The sequence below is a fragment of the Sapajus apella genome, unplaced genomic scaffold, assembly GCF_009761245.1.
Source record: "Sapajus apella isolate SASKATOON/1434 unplaced genomic scaffold, GSC_monkey_1.0 scaffold6, whole genome shotgun sequence".
In the NCBI taxonomy this organism is placed as follows: Eukaryota; Metazoa; Chordata; class Mammalia; order Primates; family Cebidae; genus Sapajus; species Sapajus apella.
The window spans coordinates 40,552,497-40,578,584 of NW_022436946.1; the positions used below are offsets into that span (position 1 = coordinate 40,552,497).

The 26,088-nt window shown below is 36.0% G+C and overlaps 1 protein-coding gene and 1 long non-coding RNA gene across 8 annotated transcripts in view; one reads left to right on the forward strand and one right to left on the reverse strand.

Moving 5' to 3' along the window:
* The first annotated feature begins 10,395 nt into the window (after window positions 1-10,395).
* On the forward strand, window positions 10,396-14,030 carry LOC116549490. Its single transcript, XR_004267902.1, has 2 exons — window positions 10,396-10,570; window positions 13,205-14,030. It is a non-coding gene; the product is annotated as an uncharacterized LOC116549490 (long non-coding RNA).
* A 105-nt stretch (window positions 14,031-14,135) lies between these two features.
* Window positions 14,136-26,088, reverse strand: part of CEP57L1 (centrosomal protein 57 like 1) — a 45,456-nt gene continuing 33,503 nt past the window's right edge. For 6 of the 7 annotated variants that reach the window (XM_032275083.1, XM_032275080.1, XM_032275085.1 and 3 more), the window contains 7 exons: window positions 24,056-24,172; window positions 22,398-22,475; window positions 21,834-21,920; window positions 18,610-18,687; window positions 18,250-18,443; window positions 17,032-17,176; window positions 14,136-15,003 (listed from right to left, as the gene is read on the reverse strand). In XM_032275083.1, coding sequence (XP_032130974.1) covers window positions 14,782-15,003; window positions 17,032-17,176; window positions 18,250-18,443; window positions 18,610-18,687; window positions 21,834-21,920; window positions 22,398-22,475; window positions 24,056-24,172 — 921 coding nt within the window. In that variant the 3' untranslated portion in view covers window positions 14,136-14,781. The remainder of the gene's footprint in view (window positions 15,004-17,031; window positions 17,177-18,249; window positions 18,444-18,609; window positions 18,688-21,833; window positions 21,921-22,397; window positions 22,476-24,055; window positions 24,173-26,088) is intronic. The other variant, XM_032275084.1, reaches the window with a different exon arrangement.

A 26,088-nucleotide genomic window follows, 5' to 3' on the forward strand; every position in this document is an offset into this window, starting at 1 on the left:
ACAACCCAAGGGCTGTTTGAGGTATACGCTTTTCCAGTCCTGCGGCGAGTTTCATGTGGCAATAAAGTCTTAGTCTATATGGTCTAAATAAAGTCTTGATTAAAGTTCTTTTTCTGGCTCTTCATGCTTTCTTTTCCTGGCCAAGTCAGCTTTTCATGCTGGTTCTGATTTGTACATAGCCCTTATTTCCTTTGGTGGCAGCGATGTTGAAAATACACATTTTAATGGTTGATTTGTTCTTTGTGAGGCAACAACGAGAGGACATCTGATTGTACTTTGTTTTTGTCTTGAGGATTCTGTTATCTTCTGTCATCTAAGATACATCTTTTCTTTGCATCTGGGTCTTAAGACATGAGTTTGGTCAAATTGATAGTTTGCACTACTAGGTTTGAAAGTTGCTCAAATGACTCCCTACATCACTGATTTACTTTCTTGTCTTCTGAACATTGACAAAACTACTGTTTTTCATGTTTGTATGCCACTGAGTTCAAATCAATTAAGAAAAAGAAATATTTCTGTGCCCACTGGAATGTAGAGAAGCCCTTGGAGATCTGGAGTTCCTACTATCAACCAATGACTCATGCTTTTTGTACTTTTATTACATTTGATCCATCTGTGGCTAATATTATAAACCAAGGTTGACAGTTCTGTGTATTGCTATTATTTTTCAAGATAGGGTCTTGCTCTGTCTCCCAGGTTGGAGTGCAGTGACATGATCATGGCTCACGCAGCCTCTACCTCTAGGGTTCAAGCAATCCTCCCACCTCAGCCTCCCAAGTAGCTGAAACTACAGGCATACATCACAGAGCCTGGCTAATTTTTAAATTTTGTGTAGAGATGAGGTCTCACTATGTTGCCAAGCCTGGTCTCAAACTCATGAGCTCAAGCCAACCTCCCACCTCGGCCTCCCAAAGGACTTGGATTACAGGCATGAGCTACCACACCCAGTCTGTGTATTAATTTTTAAAAAGCATTTTCTTCCTCCTCAAAAAAGAAGGCATAGTTTTTTGTAATAGTCCATTTGCAATTATACAGCTTTCTTTCTCTGAGGTCAGTGTTCTCTCCCTCAGAAATATGTTGGAGATTGAAGACTTGGAAAACCCATCATTTGAACACACTATTTAGGGATATCTAATTCCAACAGACAAATCTGCCATCAAAAAGAACAGAATATATACAGTGAATAAACTTTGAAATTGTTTTTATGTAATTTTAGAGCAAAGGGTAGAAACTTCACAGGTTTTGCTTGGTTTGTGTAACCCTTCCACCAGTCAGCCCGGATCTGTGATGGGAAGGGAATGTTTACTGCTGGCTTGTCTCAAAATTATGACCTCTGCAAGAAATCTGAAAAGTTCTCAGTGAATAACTTTTACTCTCTCCCTTCTCAAAAGAAAAGTATCCATCTTAGACATTGTAATTTGTATCCATTAGGCCCTACCTCCTAACACTGTTTCTTTGGAGATTAAGTTTCCAACACATTTTTGGTTTGTTTGTTTTGAGACCAAGACTCACTCTATGGCCCTGACAGTGGCATGATCTCAGCTCATACTGCAACCTCCATTTCCTGGGTTCAAGTGATTTTGCTGCCTCAGCCTGATGAGTAGCTGGGACTATAGGCACATGCCACCACACCTGGCTAATTTTTATATTTTTTTCCTTTCTTTTTCTTTTTTCTTTTCTTTTTTTTTAGTAGAGACGGGGTTTCACCATGCTGGCCAGGCTGGTCTCAAACTCCTGACCTCAAGTGATCCACCCACCTTGGCCTCCCAAAGTGCAGGCTAATAGGTGGTAACCAGTGTGCTTAGCCTCAACACATGGTTTTTGAGTGACATATTCAAATCATAGCATGTGGCTAATGTTCTATTTCTAGTGGACATATAAGAAAACATTTGCTGGGCACAGTGGCTCATGCCTGTAATCACAGAGCTTTGAAAGGCTGAGGTGGAAAGATTGCTTGATCCCAGAGTATGAGACCAGCCTGAGCAACAAAGTGAGACCCCCATCTCCTCAAATTAATTAGCCAAGTGTGGTGGCATGCACTTGTAGTCCCAGGTACTTGTGAGGCTGAGACAGGAGGACTGCTTAAGCCCAAGAGTTTGAGGTTGCAGTAGGCTTTGATTGCATCCACTCCACTGTAGCCTGGGTGACAGAACAAGACCCTGAAAAAAAAAAAAAAAAAAAAAGGAGGGGAAGGGAAAAGGAAAGACTCCTTTCTTCTTTATCTCAAATTCTCAGTAGGCTACCCCTGAACAAACCTGAAGATAGTAATATTCTTTAAATGGTCTCATGTTCCAATTCACCTTTTAGGATTCAGAGAAAAAAATTAATAAAAATTCTTATTTTTTTTTTTTTTTTTTTTTGAGACGGAGTTTCGCTCTTGTTGCCCAGACTGGAGTGCAATGGCACGATCTCGGCTCACCGCAACCTCCGCCTCCTGGGTTCAAGCAATTCTCCTGCCTCAGCCTCCCGAGTAGTTGGGACTACAGTCACGCACCATCATGCCCAGCTAATTTTTGTATTTTTAGTAGAGACGAGGTTTCACCTTGTTGACCAGGATGGTCTCGATCTTTTGACCTTGTGATCCACCCGCCTCGGCCTCCCAAAGTGCTAGGATTATAGGCGTGAGCCACCGCGCCTGGCCTAAAAATTCTTAATATAACTTGTAAGTAATACAATGTCAGAAAAATGCAAAAATAATAATTCTGTAGAAAATGACATTAAAAATTAAACAATGGAATACATAGTTAAATATTATACAAAAGTATTCCTTTACTTTCATAGATATGTGGCTATTTGCATAGGTTCAAAAAGAACACTTTCTCCTTCTTTTTTTTTTTTTTTTTGGAGACGGAGTTTCACTCTTGTTACCCAGGCTGGAGTGCAATGGCGCGATCTCGGCTCACCGCAACCTCCGCCTCCTGGGTTCAGGCAATTCTCCTGCCTCAGCCTCCTGAGTAGCTGAGATTACAGGCACGCACCACCATGCCCAGCTAATGTTTTGTATTTTTAGTAGAGACGGGGTTTCACCATGTTGACCAGGATGGTCTCGATCTCTTGACATCGTGACCCACCCGCCTCGGCCTCCCAAAGTGCTGGGATTACAGACTTGAGCCCAGGCAATAATTAACAATTCACTTTTGTAACCATGACCAAGCCACACATCTCGTTAAAGTAGATAAGGCAAGCCCATTATTAAGCAAAACAGTCCAAGCAACTTGGCTGAGGTGAACTGAATGGTTCTTGGTTCCTGACTATCTTACACATAAAGTAATGACAACCTCTCAGACTTTAAAAAGCCTCCACGCAAAGTTAACTCCCATGTTTTTGTAACATGGCCCTAGTTTTATTAACTAGATTTATAAAAAAAACTTTGCATATTAAGCATAACCTTTTATCACACTCACATAATAAAACTAATCATCAAAGTAATGATACTAAATCAGAAAATCACGAAGCAAATTTATGGTCAAATCCATGCTTTAGGAGGAAATCTGGAGGCAAAACTGACAACTTAACCAGAGGCCATGAAAGGTAAACAACACACATCACATTTGGGTCAGAAAACAAAAAACAATACTGTAGTAAAAGACCAACACAGCAAGTCTTGATTGTGTAAACTTTTCACATTCCAAAGAAATGTTTGTCCTGTGCCCAGATTCAAGAAGATAACCTCTAAGTCCTTGGACTATCCTGCCTGATTTCAGTGTTTTTATTTACCTGGGGGCCTTGGGCAATACCAGAGAGTCTAAACTAACAATGTGATTAATGGTGGGGTCCTTAGGCCATGTACTATCAGCTCCATCTTTGGAGGGGCTGAAAACTGAAGGCCACATGGTATATCAGCCATGCTATGCCTATGAGACCAACCCTCAAGAAAAGATCTGGACACCAAGGCTTGGTAGAGCTTCCCTGGTGAGCAATTCTCCAAGAATGTTGTCACACATTGTTGCTGAATTATGGGCTGTCTACATGATTTCACAGGTGAAGGACAACTAAAAGCTTGTCCTTGGGCCTGGTGTCCCCCAGACTTTGCCCTATGTGCCTTTTTTCAGTTGCTGATTTTAATCTATATTCTTTTGCTATAATATATGCCATAACCATAACGTAACAGCTCTTCTGTGTTCTGTGAGTCCCTCCAGTGAATCACTGAACCTGAATGTGGTCTTGGGGACCACCTGAGATAAAATACTGAGATAAGATTAAAAAGAAAAAACAGTCACCACCCTATCTAGTTATCATTTCCTGTGTAAAGGAAACCTTGAGCCTTTCCTGTAAGTTACTCTCTAATAACTATATCCCTGGTCTTGGCAATGCTGATATCGAAAGATACATCATGACCTCTGATATGATGATTATTTGAGGAAACTGTTTTCCACCATGAAAAGAACTAAACTTGGTGACTTTGGTAGTTTTGTAGGTTTTTTCATTTGATAAGCCTATCTTCTAAAGTCTGTATTCCCTTGTAAGTTTTCTTTGCATATAAACTCATTTTCTAAAGCTTTAGTCTTTGAGTGGTTTATGTTTTTTTATTTCTGTTGATGGTAGTTTAAACTAATAGTATTTTAGTAGAATGGTTTAAGAGACTCAAACTCTACTTTGTGGTATTATTTATGGGAATGCTCTGAGAATGAGAAATCACAGGGAAAGATCCTACCCAAATACCAAAGGCCCAGCCCTCTTTCAACTTGAAAGCCATTCTGTAAAAGAACAAAGAAAAAAGAACCCTGTTTGAAATTTTCGCTTAAGTGTCTACCATTTAAATCATACCTTGAGAGAATCAAGGAATGTAATACTTATATACATTCTTCCAAGTTTATCAACAGAGAAGTTATACACATAAAATAAGTTTTTAAAAATAAATTATTTTTGAGATTAAAGTAAAAGCAGGTATCTTTAGAGTAACTTCTTTTTAAATCAGGTACTGAATTTCCCAGCTTTAAATTGGTAGGTTGGTTCATTTTGGGGAAAATGAAGGTATAATGCTTTTTATGTGTTCAGTCATTTCAACAGTGCTATTCTCTCACATGTATTACATATATTGGATAAGCTGTCTCTGAAAATATTTTGCAGGATATTTAAGATACTTGTGCTAGAAATTATAAGTTATAAAACCATAAATGTTCTACAGAATTCTCGAGCATTTTAAAACTTAATTTTAAGTGGGTTTCCTGTACACTAAAATGGTTTATGTTATAAATAACACATTTGTAAAGGTATAAGGACCTACAGTGATGAAGAGTGAAATACTTTCCAATCAGCAAGATTCTGGACAATTGTCCTATAAACATCAATCTTGTATTTCAGGCACAAAGTGATTCACATTCTGTACTAGGTTCAGTAATAGGTTTTTCCAAGAAATACCCTACAAGTCAATGTATATTTAACTTTAAGGCAAACCAACAACGACAACAACCACAAAATGCCTCTCAAAGTTTTTTAGAGGCTATCCTAAAATTTGCTTAATTACATTAAGCCAAGTCAGGTTAAAAAGTACATTATTTTAGCTATGTGAAGTGAAAGGTCTGGCTCACTTCACAATCCTCTTAAAGACTAAGATTTCTTTCTTTAATTGATTAAATAACTTTAGTAATTTGTAGTGGTGAATAAACTTTTACAAGTGGGTAGAGAATCCCATTATAATGAGATTATATTTGGTGGCCTTATTATTGCTCATTACCCTACAAACACTTCTTCCTACATTCTGACCATAGTCCAGAGCAGTGACTTTGGTGATAGGGTTACAAGAAATCTGTTACATAGGGTATTAAAAACCAGAGAAATCCTCTCAGGAGTCAGTTTATTTAATGAAGCTATCTTTTAGGTAAGATACTTATCCACTTACTCATTTAAAAAGATTCAGTCAGGCTGATTGCCCAATAAGAAGATGATTTGTTTTTAAAGAGTACTATGTTGGTGGTATTATCAGGTTTTTAATTTTTTTTTTTTTTTTTTTGAGACGGAGTTTCGCTCTTGTTACCCAGGCTGGAGTGCAATGGCACGATCTTGGCTCACCGCAACCTCTGCCTCCTGGGTTCAAGCAATTCTCCTGCCTCAGCCTCCTGAGTAGCTGGGATTACAGGCACGCGCCACCATACCCGGCTAATTTTTTGTATTTTTAGTAGAGACAGGGTTTCACCTTGTTGACCAGGATGGTCTCGATCTCTTGACCTTGTGATCCACCCGCCTCGGCTTCCCAAAGTGCTGGGATTACAGGGGTGAGCCACTGCGCCCGGCCCAGATTTTTAATTTTTATGGTGCCACTGACCGTTGATGCTTAGAAAAATACGGTTTGTCAAATGACAGATCTTTGCTCTTTTCAGATTGGAAACAAGCAGATAGACAGAGTTTTTCTCCCACAAATCTCACATCTTGATTAGTTGGTAAAACTGTCTGAACCACCTGCAGAGCAACTTTCTTTCCTAATCATAGACTCATGCTTGGTTAGGTGGAATAATGAGGTCATTTTGTTAAGGAATTCATATTGAATACATTTATTTGCCCATATTAGAAAAGCAACACTTCTCTAAGTTGGCTAGTGTTTGAAAACTGTATTCTATAGAATAGGAAATGCAATAGTATTAATGAAAATGAGATTTGTATCTGTAAAACACATGAAACAAATACACAATATTTCTGGAATAAACAATAGATTCATGCAGACATAACAAGGGACTTTGGAGTATTCCTACTCTAAATTGGCTACTCCACTTTTCTCCACATCTTCCAAATTCATTCTCACTGAATACTTATTAAGAGCCAACTTTTTCTTCCCCCAAAAATATTTAGAGCTACATTAAAAATGATAACCCAGTACTCATAAAGTTTCACAAAACATTAGCTACCTGAATTATGTGTGATGCACTCTGATTTTTTTTTTTTTTTTTAACCGATAGAATCCCACTCTGTTGCCCAGGCTGGAGTGCAGTGGTGCATTCTCAGCTCACTGCAACCTCCACCTCCCTGGTTGAAGCCAATTTTCCGGCCTCAGCCTCCCGAGTACCCAGGACTACAGGTGCACACCACCATGCCCGGCTAATTTTTGTATTTTTAGTAGAGACCAGGTTTCACCATGTTGCCTGGGGTGGTCTTGAACTACTGAGCTCAGGCAATCTGCCCACCTCAGCCTCCTAAAGTGCTAGGATTACAGGCATGAGCCATTGCACCTGGCCTCATTCTGATATTTTCAATGCTATTTTATATCATAAAATGCTGGTAGTGACCTGCTAAATTCCTTTGATAATATGACTGTATGTAGTATGAAAAACACTGAGGAGGCTGAAGTATGCAGAAATTGAGTGGCTTAGGTTCATAAGGAAAGTAAATGTCAATCATTTGCATAATTCTGTGCAACTCAATAGTTGGCCTCTAGAATGTAACCATTCTGTATAATTCTTATTTTTCTGTTTTAGTCTGTCATTATTGCTTGATTTTCCCCCCACTTCCTCTCCATTTACCTCATTGTTTCATACCCACTTTTTCCACTCATGCCTTGGAATTTGATTATAGACTGGCTATGGCTGGCATATGTTTGAAATGACTAAAAGAACTGATATCTTCAATCAAGAAGCCTAATAAAGAGTGAAAATCCTAGACCAATACTGCTGCCAGGCAAACAATTTAAAAAGGTGAAGGTTTATAAATCAGATAGTTAGAAAATGAAGAAATTACAAACAGGCCAACTTCTAAAGGACTTTATCAGTAAATGAAAACAAATACTGAGTAGGCAAATATTTACTGAGCATCTGCTCTGTGGTGGTGATTATGCCTTTCATGTCCCCTACTGTTTTCTTCCATATATACATATATATATATGTATATGTCTTATCTTTTCTATCAAGACTATAAGCAACTTGAAAATGGAATTTCATAGCAGCTAGTACAGTATTTTGAAATCAATAATTAGAGATCAATAACTACTAGCTGATGAACAAGTCATACCTATAACCAAATATGGAACTCTTGGCTCTCAAACCTCTTCCTCTTAGCATAATATCAAAGAAAGCGCCATTCTGGTGCCCACCGTTAGTGGAACCACATCCTGCCCCTCCCCAGACAAGTAATACTGGGCTATTCCTTTTTTTTTTTTTTTTTTTTGAGGCAGAGTCACACTCTATTGCCCAGGCTGGAGTGTAATGGCACAATCTCCGTTCACTGCAATCTCCGCCTCCCAGATTTAAGCGATTATTCTGCCTCAGCCTCCTGAGTGGCTGAACTACAGGTGCACGCCACCATGCCCAGCTAAGTTTTTTGTATTTTTAGTAGACACAGGGTTTCACTATATTGGCCAGGCTGGTCTTGAACTCCTGACCTCAGGTGATCCGCCTGCCTTGGCCTCTCAAATGCTAGATTACAGGCATGAGCCACAGCTCCCAGCCCCAAATGGGAATTGGATCCATCTGTATCAATAAGGCAAACACTCTCAATAAACCCACCAGAAAAAAAAAAAATCTAATTCTTTAAGTAAACAATCTACAGCAAAAGTAACAACAAACTCTGGCTCAGACATTATTTTAAAGGTTTAACTTTATACTTTTCCTATGTGTCTAATTCTCCTCACATGAAAAAACACAAACAAAAAAAAAATGGAAGAGAAATTTCCATGAAAACACGTAGATGGAATGCTAAGAAAAAGATGAGGCATTGATAAGGTCTATTTAATTACCAAGAAGTAAATTTATTTTCAGATGAGTGACAGTCAATATTATTTTTATTTATCCTCATCTCACTTTAATTAAAAGGTGCAATGGCAACCCATAAAGAGTTTTAAAAAAATCTCACAGATGCTATTATGCCTTAGTGAGGTTTGTCTTGTCATATGTCTGAGAGTCAGCTTGCACTTATCTAAACATAACCTACAATTAAATGTTCTCAGTAGGGAAAGCCTTAGTTACAGCTGAATAGATTTCCAGGAACCCCATTAGAAGTTTCATTATTTACTCTACGCCAATAATGGCAGCTGTTGCATTTCTGTCTACAACACACACTCCTTCCCTTATGCATAACCAACTGGCCTCTTCCCCCTTAGACTGATTTCTAACAGTACAATTAAAAGTTTTAGTTAATTTTTAATGTATTATGGATTAAGAATACACATTTATCGTTAAAATTACACTTTTAAAGTTAAGAAGGCTCTCACATCTACCTGCAGGTATAGAAAAAAAAAGAATAAAGAAAGCTATCAAAAAAAACTCAAAAATAATTTTCAAGTACATTATCCCAGCCAGTTAGCTTACTGTGTACTAAGCATCTCCCACTTTAATCTTACATTGTTGAAAACTGAACATTTCCCTCTGACCCTCCTGTCTTTAGCTGCAACCTAATAAAAATGACTGGGTTGCCAATGATCCACCCAAGTACAGTTAATTCAGGATTCCAACTCCCATTTCCAGTATCAGAATATAGTTACAATACCTGCTGCTTCAAACACTGGCACTTTCTGGCTTCAGTTTCATCAAAATTGAGACCTGCCATGGCTAGAAAATTCCAACTCCATTATTTCAATTTCGAATTAAATAAAAACCAAACAACTCTGTTTTTCACTTAAGTGAACAAAATCCATGAAATCATACCAAAGTTTCTGCTAGACAGGGCACAGCTGTGAGGTTGCTATAGCAACTCTTGTACACTGACCATAGACTGCCTGCTCCATCCAGGAAAGAAATCTTTTGCTCCACCCCCCGAGGAGTCAAAGGCTCTGGCAAGCAGGCAGTCTGCGAGTTTAGTACCTGTGATGGAGCACAATACACCATTTTTCATTGTCTCTCAATAATAAATGTCACCTCAACAACCACACCAGACTCCAGACCAATTTGCTGTATGTGGTTATGTATTTCAGCACCACGACAGAACTGCGTTCTTTACCGCCTCCCATTAGAAACCCAGGCTAGGAAAGATGCCAAAGCCATTTCCCTTCAGGCACACAGAAAGAGATTAAAACCAAAATAAATGAGAATATTCCCACTTTTACCAAGAATATATTTAAGTGTTTGCTTTTAGGCTACAACTCATGCAAACATGTGCTCTACATTTTTTGGGGGGGGCCACTCAGATTGAAAAAATATTTATTGAGTTTTTACTAAGTGCCAACTCTTCTGCTGGGTGCTTTTCCATGTTATTTCATTTACTCCTCACAACAAATTAGTATAATCCTGTGAGGGAGATATTAGTATAATCCCCACTTTACAGATGAGAAACTGAGGCTCCAAAAAGTTATTTGACTTGTCCAAGCTATTAAATGGTGGAGTCCCAGAATTTGAAATCAAGTTTCATAGCTCTGAAGTCATGTTTTTTTTTCTACTACACTGGACTAATTTTCAAGAAAATTCTCAATGGAAATATTTCATGTTTCCAAAATGGCTTTAAAAATTTTAAAGGTAATTTTTAAAGCAATCCATCTTCACAAGTAATGACTTTATTAATAACTAAATATATTCAGCCACCTTTCTAAATGTATAGAAAACAAAGACACAGAAATATAGATCTGCATTATGGTCCCTGATGGGTAGCAGAAAGCTAGGCTTTAACTATAAAACTCATATCCTCAAGGAGGAAAGGCAAAGTAGAAAAACAGGTAAAGTTGTGGGGAGAGAGATTCAAGATGGCCGATTACTAGCAGCTCGGGAATGTAACTCCCAGTGAAAGCGCAGAGAACGTCAGACTAATATTTTGCTCACGGACCAGGAGATTCCCAGCGGAGGGGCCCCACAGGTCGCCAGCGTGACTCTTGTGGCCAGTGGCTGTTCCTGGTGCGGAGTGAACGAACTGGTTCCCCTTTTGGTCGATGTTGGAAGCTCCAGGAAGGCAGAGTCGCCCATTCAGCTGATTGAAAGGGGGACCCAGGAGGGAAGCCAGACCGGAGATTCCCGGGCAGAAAAGCACCAGGAGTCTTGGCACCGCTGTTTTAACCGACACAGTGGGTTGCTCAGATTTCAGCGCTGGGAATCAACAAGTTGGACGTCCACTCAGAGACCTAATTTGAAAGTCGGTAATTACGACGACAGGTGGATAAATTTACAATGACGGTAAGAAAACAACGTAAAAAGGCTGAGAATACTCAAAATCAGAATGCTTCTCCCTCCACAGGGGATCACAGTTCCTCATCAACAAGGGAACAAGGCTTAATGGAGAATGAGTGCGTTCCAATAACAGAATTAGGCTTCAGAAATTGGATAATAAGAAACTTCTGTGAGCTAAAAGAACATGTTCTAGCCCAATGTAAGGAAACTAAGAACGTTGAAAAAAGGTTTGACGAAATCCTAACAAGGGTGAACAATTTAGAGAGGAATATAAGTGAATTAATGGAACTGAAGAATACAATAAGAGAACTTCGAGAAGTATGCACAGGTTTTAACACTCGAATTGATCAAGCAGAAGAAAGGATATCAGAGGTCGAAGACCAACTTCATGAAATGAAATCAGAAGGCAAGATTAGAGAAGAAAAAGTAAAAAGGAATGAGCAAAGTGTACAGGAAACATGGGACTATGTGAAAAGACCTAATTTACGTTTGATAGGTGTACCTGAATGTCATGAAGAGAATGAATCCAAGCTGGAAAATATTTTTCAAGATATTATTCAGGAAAACTTTCCTAATCTAGTAAGGCAGGACAATACTCAACTCCAGGCAATACCGAGACCACCACAAAGATATTTCTCAAGAAGAGCAACCCCAAGACACATAATCGTTAGATTCACCAGGGTTGAAATAAAGGAGAAAATTCTAAGGGCAGCTAGAGAGAAAGGTCAGGTTACCCATAGAGGGAAGCAGATCTCTCAGCAGAGACCCTACAAGCTAGAAGAGAGTGGGGGGTAATATTCAATATCCTCAAAGAAAAGAATTTTCAACCCAGAATCTCATATCCAGCCAAAATAAGTTTCATAAATGAAGGAAAAATAAAATTTTTTGCAAACAAGCAAGCACTCAGAGATTTCATCACCACCAGACCTGCTTTACAAGAGCTTCTGAAAGAAGCGCTACACACAGAAAAGAACAACCAGTATCAGTCATCCCAAAAACTTACCAAAAGATAAAGAGTATCTTTATAATGAAGAATCTATATCAACTGATGGGCAAAATAGCCAGCTAGCATTAAATGACAATATTAAACTCACAAATGTCAATATTAATCCTAAATTTAAATGTATTAAATGCCCCAATCAAAGACACAGACATGCAAGTTGAATAAAAAGTCAAAACCCATCGGCATGCTGTGGCCAGATCCATCTCATAAGCAAGGACACACAAAGATTCTAAACAAAAGGTTGGAGGAAGACTCACCAATCAAATGGAGAGAGAAAAAAAAAAAACAACAACAACAGGAGTTGTTACTTTCATTTCTGACAAAATATACTTTAATAGTAACAAAGACTAAAAGAAACAAAGAAGGACATTACATAATGGTAAAAGGATCAAAGTAACAACAGGACTCAATGATCATAAATATATATGCACCTAATATAGGGGCACCCAGATATATAAGACAAGCTCTTAATGACTTATAAAGAGACTTAGACTCCCACACAATAATAATGGGAGACTTCAACATTAATATTAGACAGATCAATGAGTCAGAAAATTAACAAGCATATCCAGGACTTGAACTCAGATCCGGAACAAGTAAACTTAATAAACATTTATAGAACTCTTCACTTTAAATACACAAAATACACACTCTTATCAGTACCACATCACACCTACTCACAGGTTTAAATGAAATATTGGTTGGCTGTTTGTTTGTTATTTTCTTCCCTCATTTATTTTTTATTTTTTTTTCCTGTTTCCATTATTAAGCATAAAAGAGGTTTTCAATACCCATTTTTAGACTGCATTCTACCCCGGGCAATAAAGCAACACTTCGTTCTCTCTCCCTCTTCCTCTTCTCTTTCTTCCTCTCCTTCATTTTATTATTATTATTCTTTGTTTTTCTTTCTTTCTTTCTTTTTTTAAAAAAAAAAAGTTGAACATTGGGGAAAGGTGGCAAGAAATCGATATGTGAGAACAAACTCTTTGAAGTCAACAAAGAGAAAATGAGAGTATGTCCTGATGTCATTGTTTGCATTCCTGGATGTATGCATATCTGAAGTTACCTATCTATGGATTTTTCAGTTATTAAGCTAAATACACTCCTTTTCTTAAAAAAAAAAAAAAAAGTTCCAAATGTTGGCAAAAAGACAATTAAAAAAAAAAAAAAAGAAAAAGAAAAACAGGTAAAGTGATACAACTGAGTTTAGATCAAATACCCTATGGAACATTTCCAGGGCTGAGGAGCTAAGGGTGGGGATGAAGGGAGTGAAAGCTGGCAAACGGCACATGCACTATTTACACCAGGAGGAAACCTTCATCTCTGCCATTAACTACTTTCAAGGACAATTCCAAGTTTTAATGTGCCCATCTTCAGTCACCTCCCCACTTCCAGGTCTGGAAGTTCTTCTAACATGGCATCTCTTTGCACCATTAAAATGAATTATAGTTCTCTTCCTCCCCAAAAGGTCCGTAATTACCCACTTTTTCCTACACAAGCTTCTTGGGAACTTCCTAGGAAAACAGAAAAACTGTCTTCTAAAAATTGCTCCCCTTAGCTTCCCAAGATCCTGACCTAAAAATTCTTTCACATCTATAACTTGAACACTCTCTCAGCCATGGATTCAAAGAATTCAGTAAATACATACTTCCAGCTCTGTCCCTTAGGAATCACCATCTCTTAAACTGCTACCCTTTATTTGAGCTCCTCCACTCTATTACACCATTTTGGTCTGTCTTCTATTTCTAATTCAGTTCATGACTCTAGTTCCCCAGTTGCCTCAGAGGATTTGAGTGAGAAACCAAGAGTTCAGAAGAATTGTACTAGTTTCCATAGGTGTCCAGAAAAATAATCAAGTGCAAATTTTATAAAGCATGCATACACAAAAAACATTTGACATTACTGACTTTAAAATATAAAAAACAAAAATATACCATACTATACTGAATTTCTGCTGGATGAGGTAATTAAATGCCCAGCTTTCTCTTCCTCTATACTTTCTTATAAAAAAATATCACTTTTGTGGGTCCTAGAAATTCAGTCTTATTATATACAATGCAAAGAATAAAAGTCAGCAAAAATTATAAAGTAGTAAAATTGATCATTGATTTTTTTAAAAAAAACTAGTTTTGTAAAAGTGAATGGGAATAGGAGAGGAAAGCTTCTGCAATAGAATTCTGTCTCCTAAAAATTAAGTAGCTATGGGTTCCTATTGTCTCATAAAAATTTGGATTAAAGTCTTCTTCACAAAACTGTGTAACTTCAGCTTTCCCCTTTCCAAAAGAGAAAAACATTTCACACTCATCTCTAAAACAAAATAGAAAGAAAGCACCAGGAAAGTTAAATGATCTTTCTGAACTCTGTTCACTTAACATTGGTTTTTAAGGTCAAAAGCCTATTAAATGAAAAGTGGAATGAATGGTACTTGTAGCTCAGATTTAACTCAATTTTGAATACTGTCCATCTAGTATAATTTCTTAAATTTAACTTAAGATATCTGCAAAATGAACAATGTTTCTAAGACAGGATGAGGTTAGGGGCTTCAATCAATAAGAAAAATAAAAAAGCAATAATTTATTATTTGGGACGCAGTAGGTCATTAGGCATCAATTTTAAAATACTACAACTTCATGTTTTATAGAAGCTAGAAACATGATTCAAACATGATTCAAATGTCACAAAGTTGTATTAAATTAAAACCACTTTAGACAATTCAAGGTCTCATTGACAAAGTTCATTTAAGGTGACAGTTTTGCTATTTTGTTACTGTTCCCACATGATATCATCTCTTCTTAATTTCACTTGAAGATTATGAACTCGTATTGGATGAAAGGAGCTGTTTTTCTGAAAAAGGTTAGTGTCAGTCAAGCATTTTCTGGGGCTATTTTTTATGTTCCTTGATCCTTTAAGGTCGCTGCCTTCTTGCTGAATACCTGAAGCTTTACTCATCTTTGAGTTTTGAACTTTTTGCTGCAGTTTACGGACCTGGAGAGAGAAAAAAATCTAACATTTTAGTCAAAAATATACTAAAAATATGCTCCAAAACAGATGGGTTGGATTGATGGTTTAAAGATTACATTAAATTAAAAAGTCCAAGTCAGTAAGTATTTTATTTATTGAACATCTAGTACATGCCTAAACACTGTGTCATCAGGTAGAAATATAATGAAGAGAAAAGCTCTTACTTTCAAGGAGCTTACTGTTCCTATTAGTGAAAAAAAAAAGCATACATGTGACAAATAGAGAATACTCCGAGCCAGGATAACTTTGAATAAGACAAAAAGTGTTACATATGAGAAGGCCAAAGTAGGATAAGGTCAACGTGGGCGGGAGAGGTTGAGGGAAAGGTTGTATGGTACATATTAAATTGGTAAAAACTAGAGAACAGAGAGGAGAGAGAAGAACTTTTCCAGTAACATTAACAGCAAAGCAAATAATTGTTTCTAGTTTAGAAAGCCAGACACACACACACACACACACACACCACGTGTATGTGGGTGTGCGTGTGTGGTGTGTGTGTGTATAAATATATGCATTTTTTTAACTGCCATTCGGTAGTACTTTAAATTCAGGAATACCTTTGTGTACAAACACTTTTGTGTATTCCTGAATTTAAAGTACTACTGAATAGCAGTTTTAAAAAAAGTCAAGGGAATAACTTTATCCTTGAGTAGTACATGGTAATAGTGGAGGCAGACAGAATTAAACAAAAACAATACCTATCAACTAGCCAAAACCCATTTTTTCAAAGTCTAACCCATTACTTAGGCTATGTCACTTGAGCTTAGGTTTAATTTGTAGCATAGGTTTAATTTGCAGAGCTGATTCAGACTTTGGGTGAGTACCTAGTTTTCTATTTGGCTAACAGGCAATTTTTATTACAGATATTACATTTATCATAATATAATGCTTAAAAATTTATAACTGTTCTAGCTATTATGGAATATAAATCACGTTTTTCAAAATATAGTATAAACTACCTGAGTTTAAAAAATGATCATTCTTCTATGCAATTTTCTCCTATGCAATTTCAAGAAAGTGTACAAGTTGTATAATCTTCACTCCAAAGCAATCATACAGAAATTTTTACTTATTATAGCCTTAAAAGACAGAAAAATAAAAATATCTGTTTTAAAAATTTCACTTCTTTCTTTCTTCCCTTCTTTGTCATAAGAAGAATAAAAATAATAATATTCTGCATCATTTATTACTTTCCTATAAAAAGCAGGGAGGCTTACTTGTGACATTTATATAACATTAACTTTGATGAATGGTGATTTTGTCCATAGACATATGGCTACATGATGGGACTTGAGGGTTCCCTGGAAAGGCTCCCTCTGCCTTCTGCTCCAACAGTGTTATAGTGCTGCAAGTTCAACCTATGGAGTCATTGTCTTGGAATTAAATATTATATTCCATGATACTTGTTAAAATAGTAAACCATTCACTATTCTTAGTTATTAAGACTTAACATATAAGTATAGAGTTTTCCTCACCATCCCTATCCTACTCACTATAGCTAGCCTAGTATAGGTCCCCAGGGAATGGAACATAGCATAGCTTGTTTTGGGAAAGGGGAAACATGCTTTAAGAATTGGGGCACTGCCTGGGAGCCAGGTTTATGTCTGGTAGTGAATTAGAGACCTGCTGACATAAGGGGTATCATTAAAGCATTAGAAGAGAGAAGGGAAAGAAAACAGATTGCTAAGAGGATAACTGGAGGGCTTCTAACGCAAGTTTAATCTACCTCACAATTTCCCCAAAGCCATTTCTGAATACATAACTAAGTTTCTTTGCTCACTTAAAAAATTTTAACTTGGAGAGTTATGTAGGAGGTCCATGTTATTCCAATGGGACAGATGGCTGTATTTTGTCACAGGCCTATGTGACTACCATCTATCTTTTCCCTAATTCCCATATACAGACCTCAAATTTGGAAGGTCATACAGAGATATAACACTGAATCCAGATATTTTAGCTTTTTATTAAAATCTCTTACTAAAGTCTTCTTACACTGTCTTGATGCTTCTTCAGTTTGGAGATTTGTTCTCCTTTAATTTCCATTTTCTTGACTAAACACTCTAGTTCACATTCTATGTCATTACACACTGAATGGCTTTCAGTTTCCTTCATTTGTTTCAGTAGTTCTTGGTGCTCCCTATGAAAGAATAGCAAATATTAAGCACTATTATAGTTTATTGCATATATGTCTTTACCATAATTAAGCAATTTTCTGTTCGATCATAAGTTTCAGTCAGAGTTAAACATTACCCTTTAAAAAGTCTCCTTCTTTAGGGTTGTTTAAATCTATGGTAAATATAACATTGCTAAGGAACTTTTAAAAAATCTGAATTCTTGATGTTCACAGATCCATGTAGTAAGATATTTGATGTCTTTAACTAGAAGTATTAAAGGGCTCTCTTCTTCATTATTGATGTTAAGATCTTTGGAAGAATTCCAGCTGTGGTATTTGCCTGAAAAATTTCTGGATTTGGAGGTAGCCTACTGAAATGCTGTTAATAGAATTAGTTATATGTTCTACAGAGGTCTTAGATCAACTAGCTGGTCAGCCAAATCACATAGTTCTGAAATTTCTGTTGAATATATATTTACGGGAGAGGGAGGCACAATATAATGTATCTCACACGGAAATCTTCCTTACTATAGATGCTTCAAAATTTGTAATGCAGACCAGCCAGAATCTAAAACAAGGTATTACATTCCTACTTGTCTAATGAAATCATTCATTCAGCTAAAAGATTCTAAAACACAAAGGGAGAGCCTTATAAAAGCTTTTGTGAGTTATAATCTAAGGTCATCAGATCCTATATGTTAGAATGATGGTAATATCTATCAGTCCAGATTTTGTGAATACAGAAATACCTTAGAATGAAAAAGTACTGGTTACACAGAATTGAAATTTTAAATAATACTAATAAATACAATGAAAAAACTGTGACAATAAGTCTGTCCAAATGGCTAAGTAAGGCCTTTAAGAATTTATAAGTGGTATTGTTCTTAAGACTAAGAAGATAAAAATGATATCTAAATATCTTGATACTTCTCCTGATAAAGAATAAAAATACTGGTCAGGCATGGTGGTTCATGTTTGTAATTCCGGCATTTTGGGAGGCCAAGGCAGGAGGACTACCTGAAACCAGGAGTTCAAGACTAGCCTGGGCAACATAGCAAGACATTGTCTCTTTAAAGAAAAAAAAAAAGAATACTTACATACTCATTTGGTCCAGCTCATCTTGCATTGCCATCAAAAGTTCGGATAAATTGTCACAAATGGAAATGGACTTTTCTGAATCAGTAGGAATAGCCTTACACCAGGAAGTTGTTCTAGAAGGCTTGGGGAGACATCTAGGCTCAGTCTCATTAGAAGATTTCTGAAGGATATGTGGGCCACGATGTTGCCTCATCTGCAAAAATTTTTGCATATTTGCATTCACGTAACAGCTTGCACTGGCGAACGTATTGGAAAAGAAATAACTGAGAACAATTTTAAATGACTGAAGATATTTAAATAGCATTTACAACAAAGCAGCAGTTTTTTTGAACAACTATCTTCATTTTATCCCCTCTTACCTTTTCAGCCACAAAAGGCAGTGCTCCAAACTTTGAACAAATTTGCCTAGGTGGTCCTCTCTTTACACATTTAGTTTTCTAGGGATTGACAAGAAAAAACATAAACAAAAAATTATTTAAAAAGTTACTTCTGATATGAAGAACTCTCAAAACTCAACAGAAAACAGTGCAACTGGAAAATAGGCAAAAGACATGAACAGAAATTTCACTGACAAAGACATACATATGGCAAACATATGAAAAGATATTCAACATCATTAGTTATTATGGAAATGCAAGTTGAAATTTCAGTGAAATATCACTGCACATCTATCAGAATGGCCAAAATAAAAAATAGTGACAATACCAAATGTTGGCAAGCATGTAGAGAAAATGAATCACTCACATATTGTTGGTGGGAATACAAAATGGTACAGCCATTTTGGAAGACAGTTTGGCAGTTTCTTATAAAACTAAAAACATGCTTATCACATGACCCAACAATTGTTCTCTTGGGCATTTATCCTAGAAAAATGAAAAGTTATGTTCACATAAAAACCTGTGCACAAATGTTCATAGCAGCTTTATTTGTAACAGCTAAAAAACTGTTTTTTTTTTTTTTTTTTTTTTGAGACAGGGTCTCATTCTGTCACCCAGACTGGAGTACAGTGGTGCCATCTTGTCTCACCATAACCTTGGTCACCCAGGCTCAAGCGATTCTCCTGCCTTAGGCTCCTGAGTAGCTGGGATTACAGGCAAGTGACACTACTGCCAGGCTAATTTTTGTATTTTTAATAGAGACAGGGTTTCACCATATTGGCCAGGCTGGTCTTGAACTCCTGACCTCAAATGATCCATCTGTCTTGACTTCCCCAAGTGTTGGGATTACAGGTGTGAGCCACCACACCCAGCCTCAAATATCCTTAAACAGGTGAATGGTTAAATTGTGGTATATCTGTAACACGGAATACCAGGCAGAAATACAAAGAATATATTGATACTTATAACAATTTGGATGGACCTCAAGGGAAAAAAGCCAATCACAAAAAGTTACATACTGTATAATTCCATTTATATAACATTCTTGAGATAATAAAATACACAGATGGTGAACAGAGTAGAGGTGGCCAATGTTCAGGGAAGGGATGTATAGCATGAAGGAGTCTTTTAGTGGTAGAAGAGTTCTGTATCTTGATTGTTGTGATAGTGACATGAATCTACACATATGATTCATAAAATCTGCACATATGATTTCTCTCTATGTAAAACTTTCCTATTGCTGTCAGTTACCATCTGAAATTACAACTCTAATTATGTCCCTACACTTCTCAGAAGCTTTCAATGGTTCCTGTTTATAGAATAAAATTTCAAACTCTTAACATGGCATTCAAGGTCAGCCATTAGCTCACCCCAAGCTCTATTTTCCATTTTAACTTTCACTATGATCCCATCTCACCCCCACTACTGGACTATTACGTATAGGTCCCTGGAAAAACCAACAATTTCCTCAGACTATAATACATTTTTCCTCATCTCAGTCTGTCAATACTTAATTCTTCAAGCCTTCCTTTAATATAGCTTCTTGCACATTACCTGTCACATATTCCTTTGTCTACACAGCACCACAACACACTTTGTTTAAACCTCTATTAATTTTCTATTACACTGTTTTATATTTATATATTTATCTATTTCTCACAAATTCCTGTCTTACTTATCTTTTTATCACCTAGAGATACCAGTCTATGCACATCAAAATGTATAAGTTGAATGAACTATGTCCAGGACATGGACAAGCAGTGGGATAGGAAGCAGGCCTCTCATACAGGCTTCTTGAAATCTGATCCTACTTTCAGCAACTTTGGCACTACCTCCATCTTTAATGGGAGAAATCATTATTTGCACACCCTGTGAACTTGGGATTTGAACTACGTACTTCTATAAAGTGATTCTGCTGTTAATTACTCTGTTCTCTTCCAGGGGTTACCTTTTCTTTCCTTCATTTCTTTTATCTTCCCTCTATACCTTCACTATTTTTACAATAAATAGGTAAACTGAAAAAAAGTTCCATTAAAAAAGTTATCATCAGAGAGAGGATGCCATAAAACATACATATTGGGCAATATGTGTTCCACTGTCAAATTACTTACAGTGATTTTTCTATTTGGCTTTGTAAATGTGAATTTCATTGCACAAACAAGACACAAAACAAGTATTTAGGAAATAAAATAAGCAAAATAAGTCATATTAGGGAAATATTTTTCATTATTGTAGTTTAAAAATTCTTTAAAATGAAAAAATTATGAAATATACAGTGCAAGTATTGAACATGAATTCTTATTTATGCAATAAGAGTAGCCAAAGTTAAGTATAATGTTCTCTCCATTATTTTATCTATAAGCTAAGCACATGGCAGTGGCTAGAATTCCCAAACAGCATCTCCTGTCTCCCACAGCAAATGGCACACAGCAACACTCACTCCATTCATATCTGAATAAATAGTAATAATGGCCATCAAAACCATAATTCCAGAATCATAAGATTAAAAGGGACTAAAAACATTTTTCATACCATTATACATAATTAAGAAGGGTTACTTAAATAGAATGCATTCAAAACATGAATTCATCTAAACAAAATATTGATCTATAAAGTACTAACCTTCCAATCCTTACTTTTAGGCAAATTCACAAGAAATGAGCATAGAAATTACACATAACAATAAATTCTCTATATAAATGACTTTACAAACTTAACAAATCTGTAAGAAAAACCTTTATTTTTTATTGTGCATGTATTACATAAAACTGCTTTCAGGATCTATTATGTTGTCAATATCTACTATGCTGTTTAGTGACTCTTTTATAAAGTATCACAAAATATATTTCTCTAGAAGTTTAAAACTAGAAAAATGTTAATCTTTCTAGAAAACTTTGAGAGCTTTCTGTTATTTCACAAAGATGGCTACACTGTCCATTACATGTTCCTTTTTGCTTTGGTTGTCAAGAAAACTCAGAGCTAAATTTTTTACATGACTGCTGCTACTTTTTTTTAACCTGAATCTTATGAAATTTTCTGTCCTTATACCCCAAATCATCACTCATTATTTAGCATGCATTACTGCATGTCTTTTATTATATATCTTCAAATCCTTTTTAGAAAGGGGTAGGTATAAGCATTAAGAGGGTGTAAAACAAGTATTATCAAATAAAAGTATTGTTTGGAATAAAGTGTTATATGCACACCTTTGAAGATTTCTTCTTTTCCTTGGAGTGCTTTAGATTTGAAACTGAAGACATTATAATTTTACTGATTTCAAGTCCAGTTTGAAGCTATAATGTTTTAAAAAAAAAGTTATAAAATTGATTTGTAACATGCAAAAACACTATAATGAGCTATCAGGTCTAAGTTTATAAATATGAAAATAATTTTTGAAGAAGAAAAGAAAATTTGAAATACTATTTTTGTACGTGTGAAGGTCACTAAGCCTATTGGTAATTACAATAATTTTGTTTATAAAAGAGTAAATTATTTAATATACATATGTAAATCAAACTGAAAATAATTTACCCTAGGAGTTCTTTCAACTGAGAATATATGTTACTTGTCAGAATTTCAAAAGATTAAAAGACCTCTTGATAATACAGCCAAGTATTATACTGGCTGAGTGAGAATTTCATTATCATAACAAAAAGACAATTTAGGAAGCACAAATTGGAATCTAGAACACAGGTTTCAGTTTGATGAAAACAAAAATATGGTAAAACATATATGGTTTACTGTGATAGATTATATAGTGCTATATTTACCTCAGAAGCTTTGTCTTGAAATAGCTTACGTTGATGTTCTTCTTCCTTAAGTCTTTCTTCTAAATATTTAATCTTGTCCTGCAAAAGAGTGAAAAATTAACATTGTTATATGAGCCAAGTATCCTTTGTTCTTTTCCAAATAGAGTCCTAAGGGTCTTGATTCTTAAGAGTTTCGCAAATTAAGGCAGAAAATGATAAAAAGGAAAGGCACAAGATGTTAAGATTCTGTTTTGAGACAGAGTTTTGCTCTGTCACCCAGGCTGGAGTGCAGTGGTGCAATCTCACTGCAACCTCCGCCTCCCGGGTTCAAGCAATTCTCCTGCCTCAGCCTCCCAAGTCGCTGGGACTACAGGTGTGTGCCACTACGCTTGTCTAATTTTTTGTATTTTTAGTAGAGGCCCACCTACTAAGGATGTTCGCCATGTTAGCAAGAATGGTCTCGATCTTCTGACCTCGTTATTCACCCCTGCCCTGCCGCCCTGCCGCCCTGCCGCCCTGCCTCCCAAATGCTGAGATTACAGGCATAAGTCACCACACCCAGCCAATGTTAAGATTTTTCTTGGCTTTCTTCACACTTCTTTATTTGCTTTTTTACCTTCTATTACATACAAGGAGAACAAAGGGAAAGCAAAGAATATACACACACATAACCTTTATTAACTTCCAGCCACAAAATCATTATGATGAAAATTTAAGGTGTAGGTCAAACAATCACAGTCTTGGGTCTCAACATTTCATTCAAAACATATAAAAATAAGTTTCTACTATTTGCATAAATATAATAAGTGTAATTTTGGGAGCAAGAAGAGTGAAAAGACATAATAGAAATACACAATGTGATCCTTGTTACTTAAGAGCTTGTACAGATTGAGTATCCCATATCTGAAGTGCTTGGAACCAGAGATATTTTAGATTTTGGAATATTTTCATTACTGGTTTGGTACCGCTAATCCAAAAATTCAAAATTCTATATTACTCCAATGAACATTTCCTCTGAACATTTTAAGTGTTCGAAAGTTTTGGATTTTGGAGCATTTCAGATTTTGGAGTTAGGGATACCCAACCTGTACTGTATGAAAAGAAAAAAAGAGTAATAGTCACAAAACAATAAAACAACAAAGCAAGGAAATAATTTGAAAGGGATCATATATACATATAACCTTATATATGTAAGTATCACATCTTATATCTGTGGTGTGGTTCAGAATAGAAAGACAGTACTATTTCAAAAGGAGGACTTCCTGAGTGTTGGAAAGCTCAAGGACGACTTCCTAGAGGAATTACGACTATGAGAAAACCCTATAAAATGGAAAGGATTTGGAGGGGAAAAGGACGGAGAGGGGAACTGGAATAGGATTAATTTGACTATAAGTGGTAGAAGACAATTTTTCCATATCCTTTAGGTAAAGTATCTGACAAATGAAAATATCCTGCCATATTAGAAGTCAAAATTACAATTTCACATCAAAAGACAGCTCATTCATACTGTGACAGAACACATTAACTCTCACTCTACAGGTAAGAATTCATATCTGGATTATTAAAAGTTGTCAATAAAGTTTTATAAATCTAAGATTTACTCTACATTCACATAAAATACCAATTATGCTTAACACTAAAGATTTACTCCTGTTGTCATCACTACAAAGAAAGCTTACCTCAGCAGTTTTCTGAGTTGCTGTAAGTCTAAAACACTCTTTTTCTAAGACATCAAGCTTTTCAAGTTTTGCATACAGCTTCATCTCATCTTGCTCTTTTTCCCTCTGAAGCTGGGCCTAGAAAAGATAAAAATAAAATAACAACCCTGAATTTGGCAAGTAATGCCAATGGAACAAGAATAATACAATTTCTGAGAATTCAAAACACAATATGAATATAATGAGAAACATGTACTTATAAATGTATATACTTTAGGTGCTTATAAACAAGAAGAAAATCAAACACTTTTTATTTTTTTCAATTTTAAAGTCATAACTATTTTTTTTGTTGTTTTGTTTTTGAGATGGAGTCTTGCTCTGTCAACAGGCTAGAGTTCAGGGACGTGATCTCGGCTCACTGCAACCTCCGCCTCCTGGATTCAAGTGATTCTCCTGCCTCAGCCTCTAGAGTAGCTGGCACTACAGGTACGCACTCCCATGCCCAGCTAATTTTTGTATTTTTAACAGAGATGGGGTTTTACCATGTTGGCCAGGATGTATTCGATCTCTTGACCTTGTGATCTGCCTGCCTCAGCCTCCCAAAGTGCTGGGATTACAGGCATGAGTCACCATGCCCAGCCCATAATTTTTTAAATTAAAATTTAATTTTTTTTCCTGAAAATCAAACACTTTTAAGGAGCAAACAAAATGTGCAAAAAAGACCAGGTATGGTGGCTCATACCTGTTAATTCAAGCACTTTAAGAGGCTGAGATGGAAGGACTGCTTGAACCCAGGAGTTTGAGACCAGCCTAGGCAACATAGTGGGCATTTATAACTATACTAATGTAAGATACTAATTATAAGGGCAACTGTGAGGGAGCAAGAACTCTCTCTATACTATCTGCTCAATTTTCTATAAACCTAAAATGGCTACAAACAATGTCTATTAATTAAAACAAAACCAAAAACAATACCAATAAACAGAGTCTTGGTAACCTGTGGTTTAGTAACATTCAGTTGAAGTCCCAAAGAAGAGGAGAGAGAGGTGGGACAGAATAATTATTTGAAGGATCATGGTTGAAAATGTTCCAATTTAATGAAAAATATGGACAGATTCAAGAACCTCAAAAAGTCTAAGCATTAAAAAAAAAATAACAGGAACATCATTATCATATTGTGGAAAACCAGTGATAAAAGGAACAATCTTAAAAGCAGTCTGAGAAATGATGACACATTATGCATAGAGGAATAAAGAAAATAACTTTGATTAGAAACTGTAAGATCCAGAAGATAACAGAAACAAAAATCTTTAAAGTGCTGAAAGTAGAAAAGAGTCAACCAGAATTCTATATCCAGTCAGAATATCTTTCATAATGACAGTGAAATAGACTTTTCCAGATAAATAGATGCTAAGACAATTCTTAGTATTCTGACATTTTCCTTCAGACTGGAGAAAAATGATACCAAATGGAAAATGAAATCTACACAAAAATAAGAAGCACAGGAAAGGTAAAAATTATATATTTTTGTTTCCTAATTTTTCTGAAAGAATAATTGACCGTTTGAAGCAAAAATAATAATGTATTGTGGGTTGTATGACATATGCAGAAATAAAATGTATGAAAACTATAGCACAAAGGGGAATAAGAGGAAGCATACTGAAAGAGGATCCTACATTATATGCAAAATATTTTAATACAGATTTATGGCAGACCGTGGTTAGTTAAGGATACATATTTTAGGTCTTAGAACAGCTATTAAAAAGGATCATAATTTGTTTCAATATCTACTAGAGAAAGACCCTCATCTTATTCTTCAGAATAGTCTATCTATTCTTGGACCTTTGCTTTTCCATATAAATTTTAATTTCTTAAAAATCTATTATGCATTTGACCCATCAAAATCCAATATTGACTGTTACTTTTACCCCTCTGCCAAGACAATGCAAGGGTATTAGAACACTTTAAACTACTTTACTTCTTCCTAATATATAAGCCATTGTCCTGATGAATTTTAATTCTTAATATATATTTAAACCACACAAAGCATTATT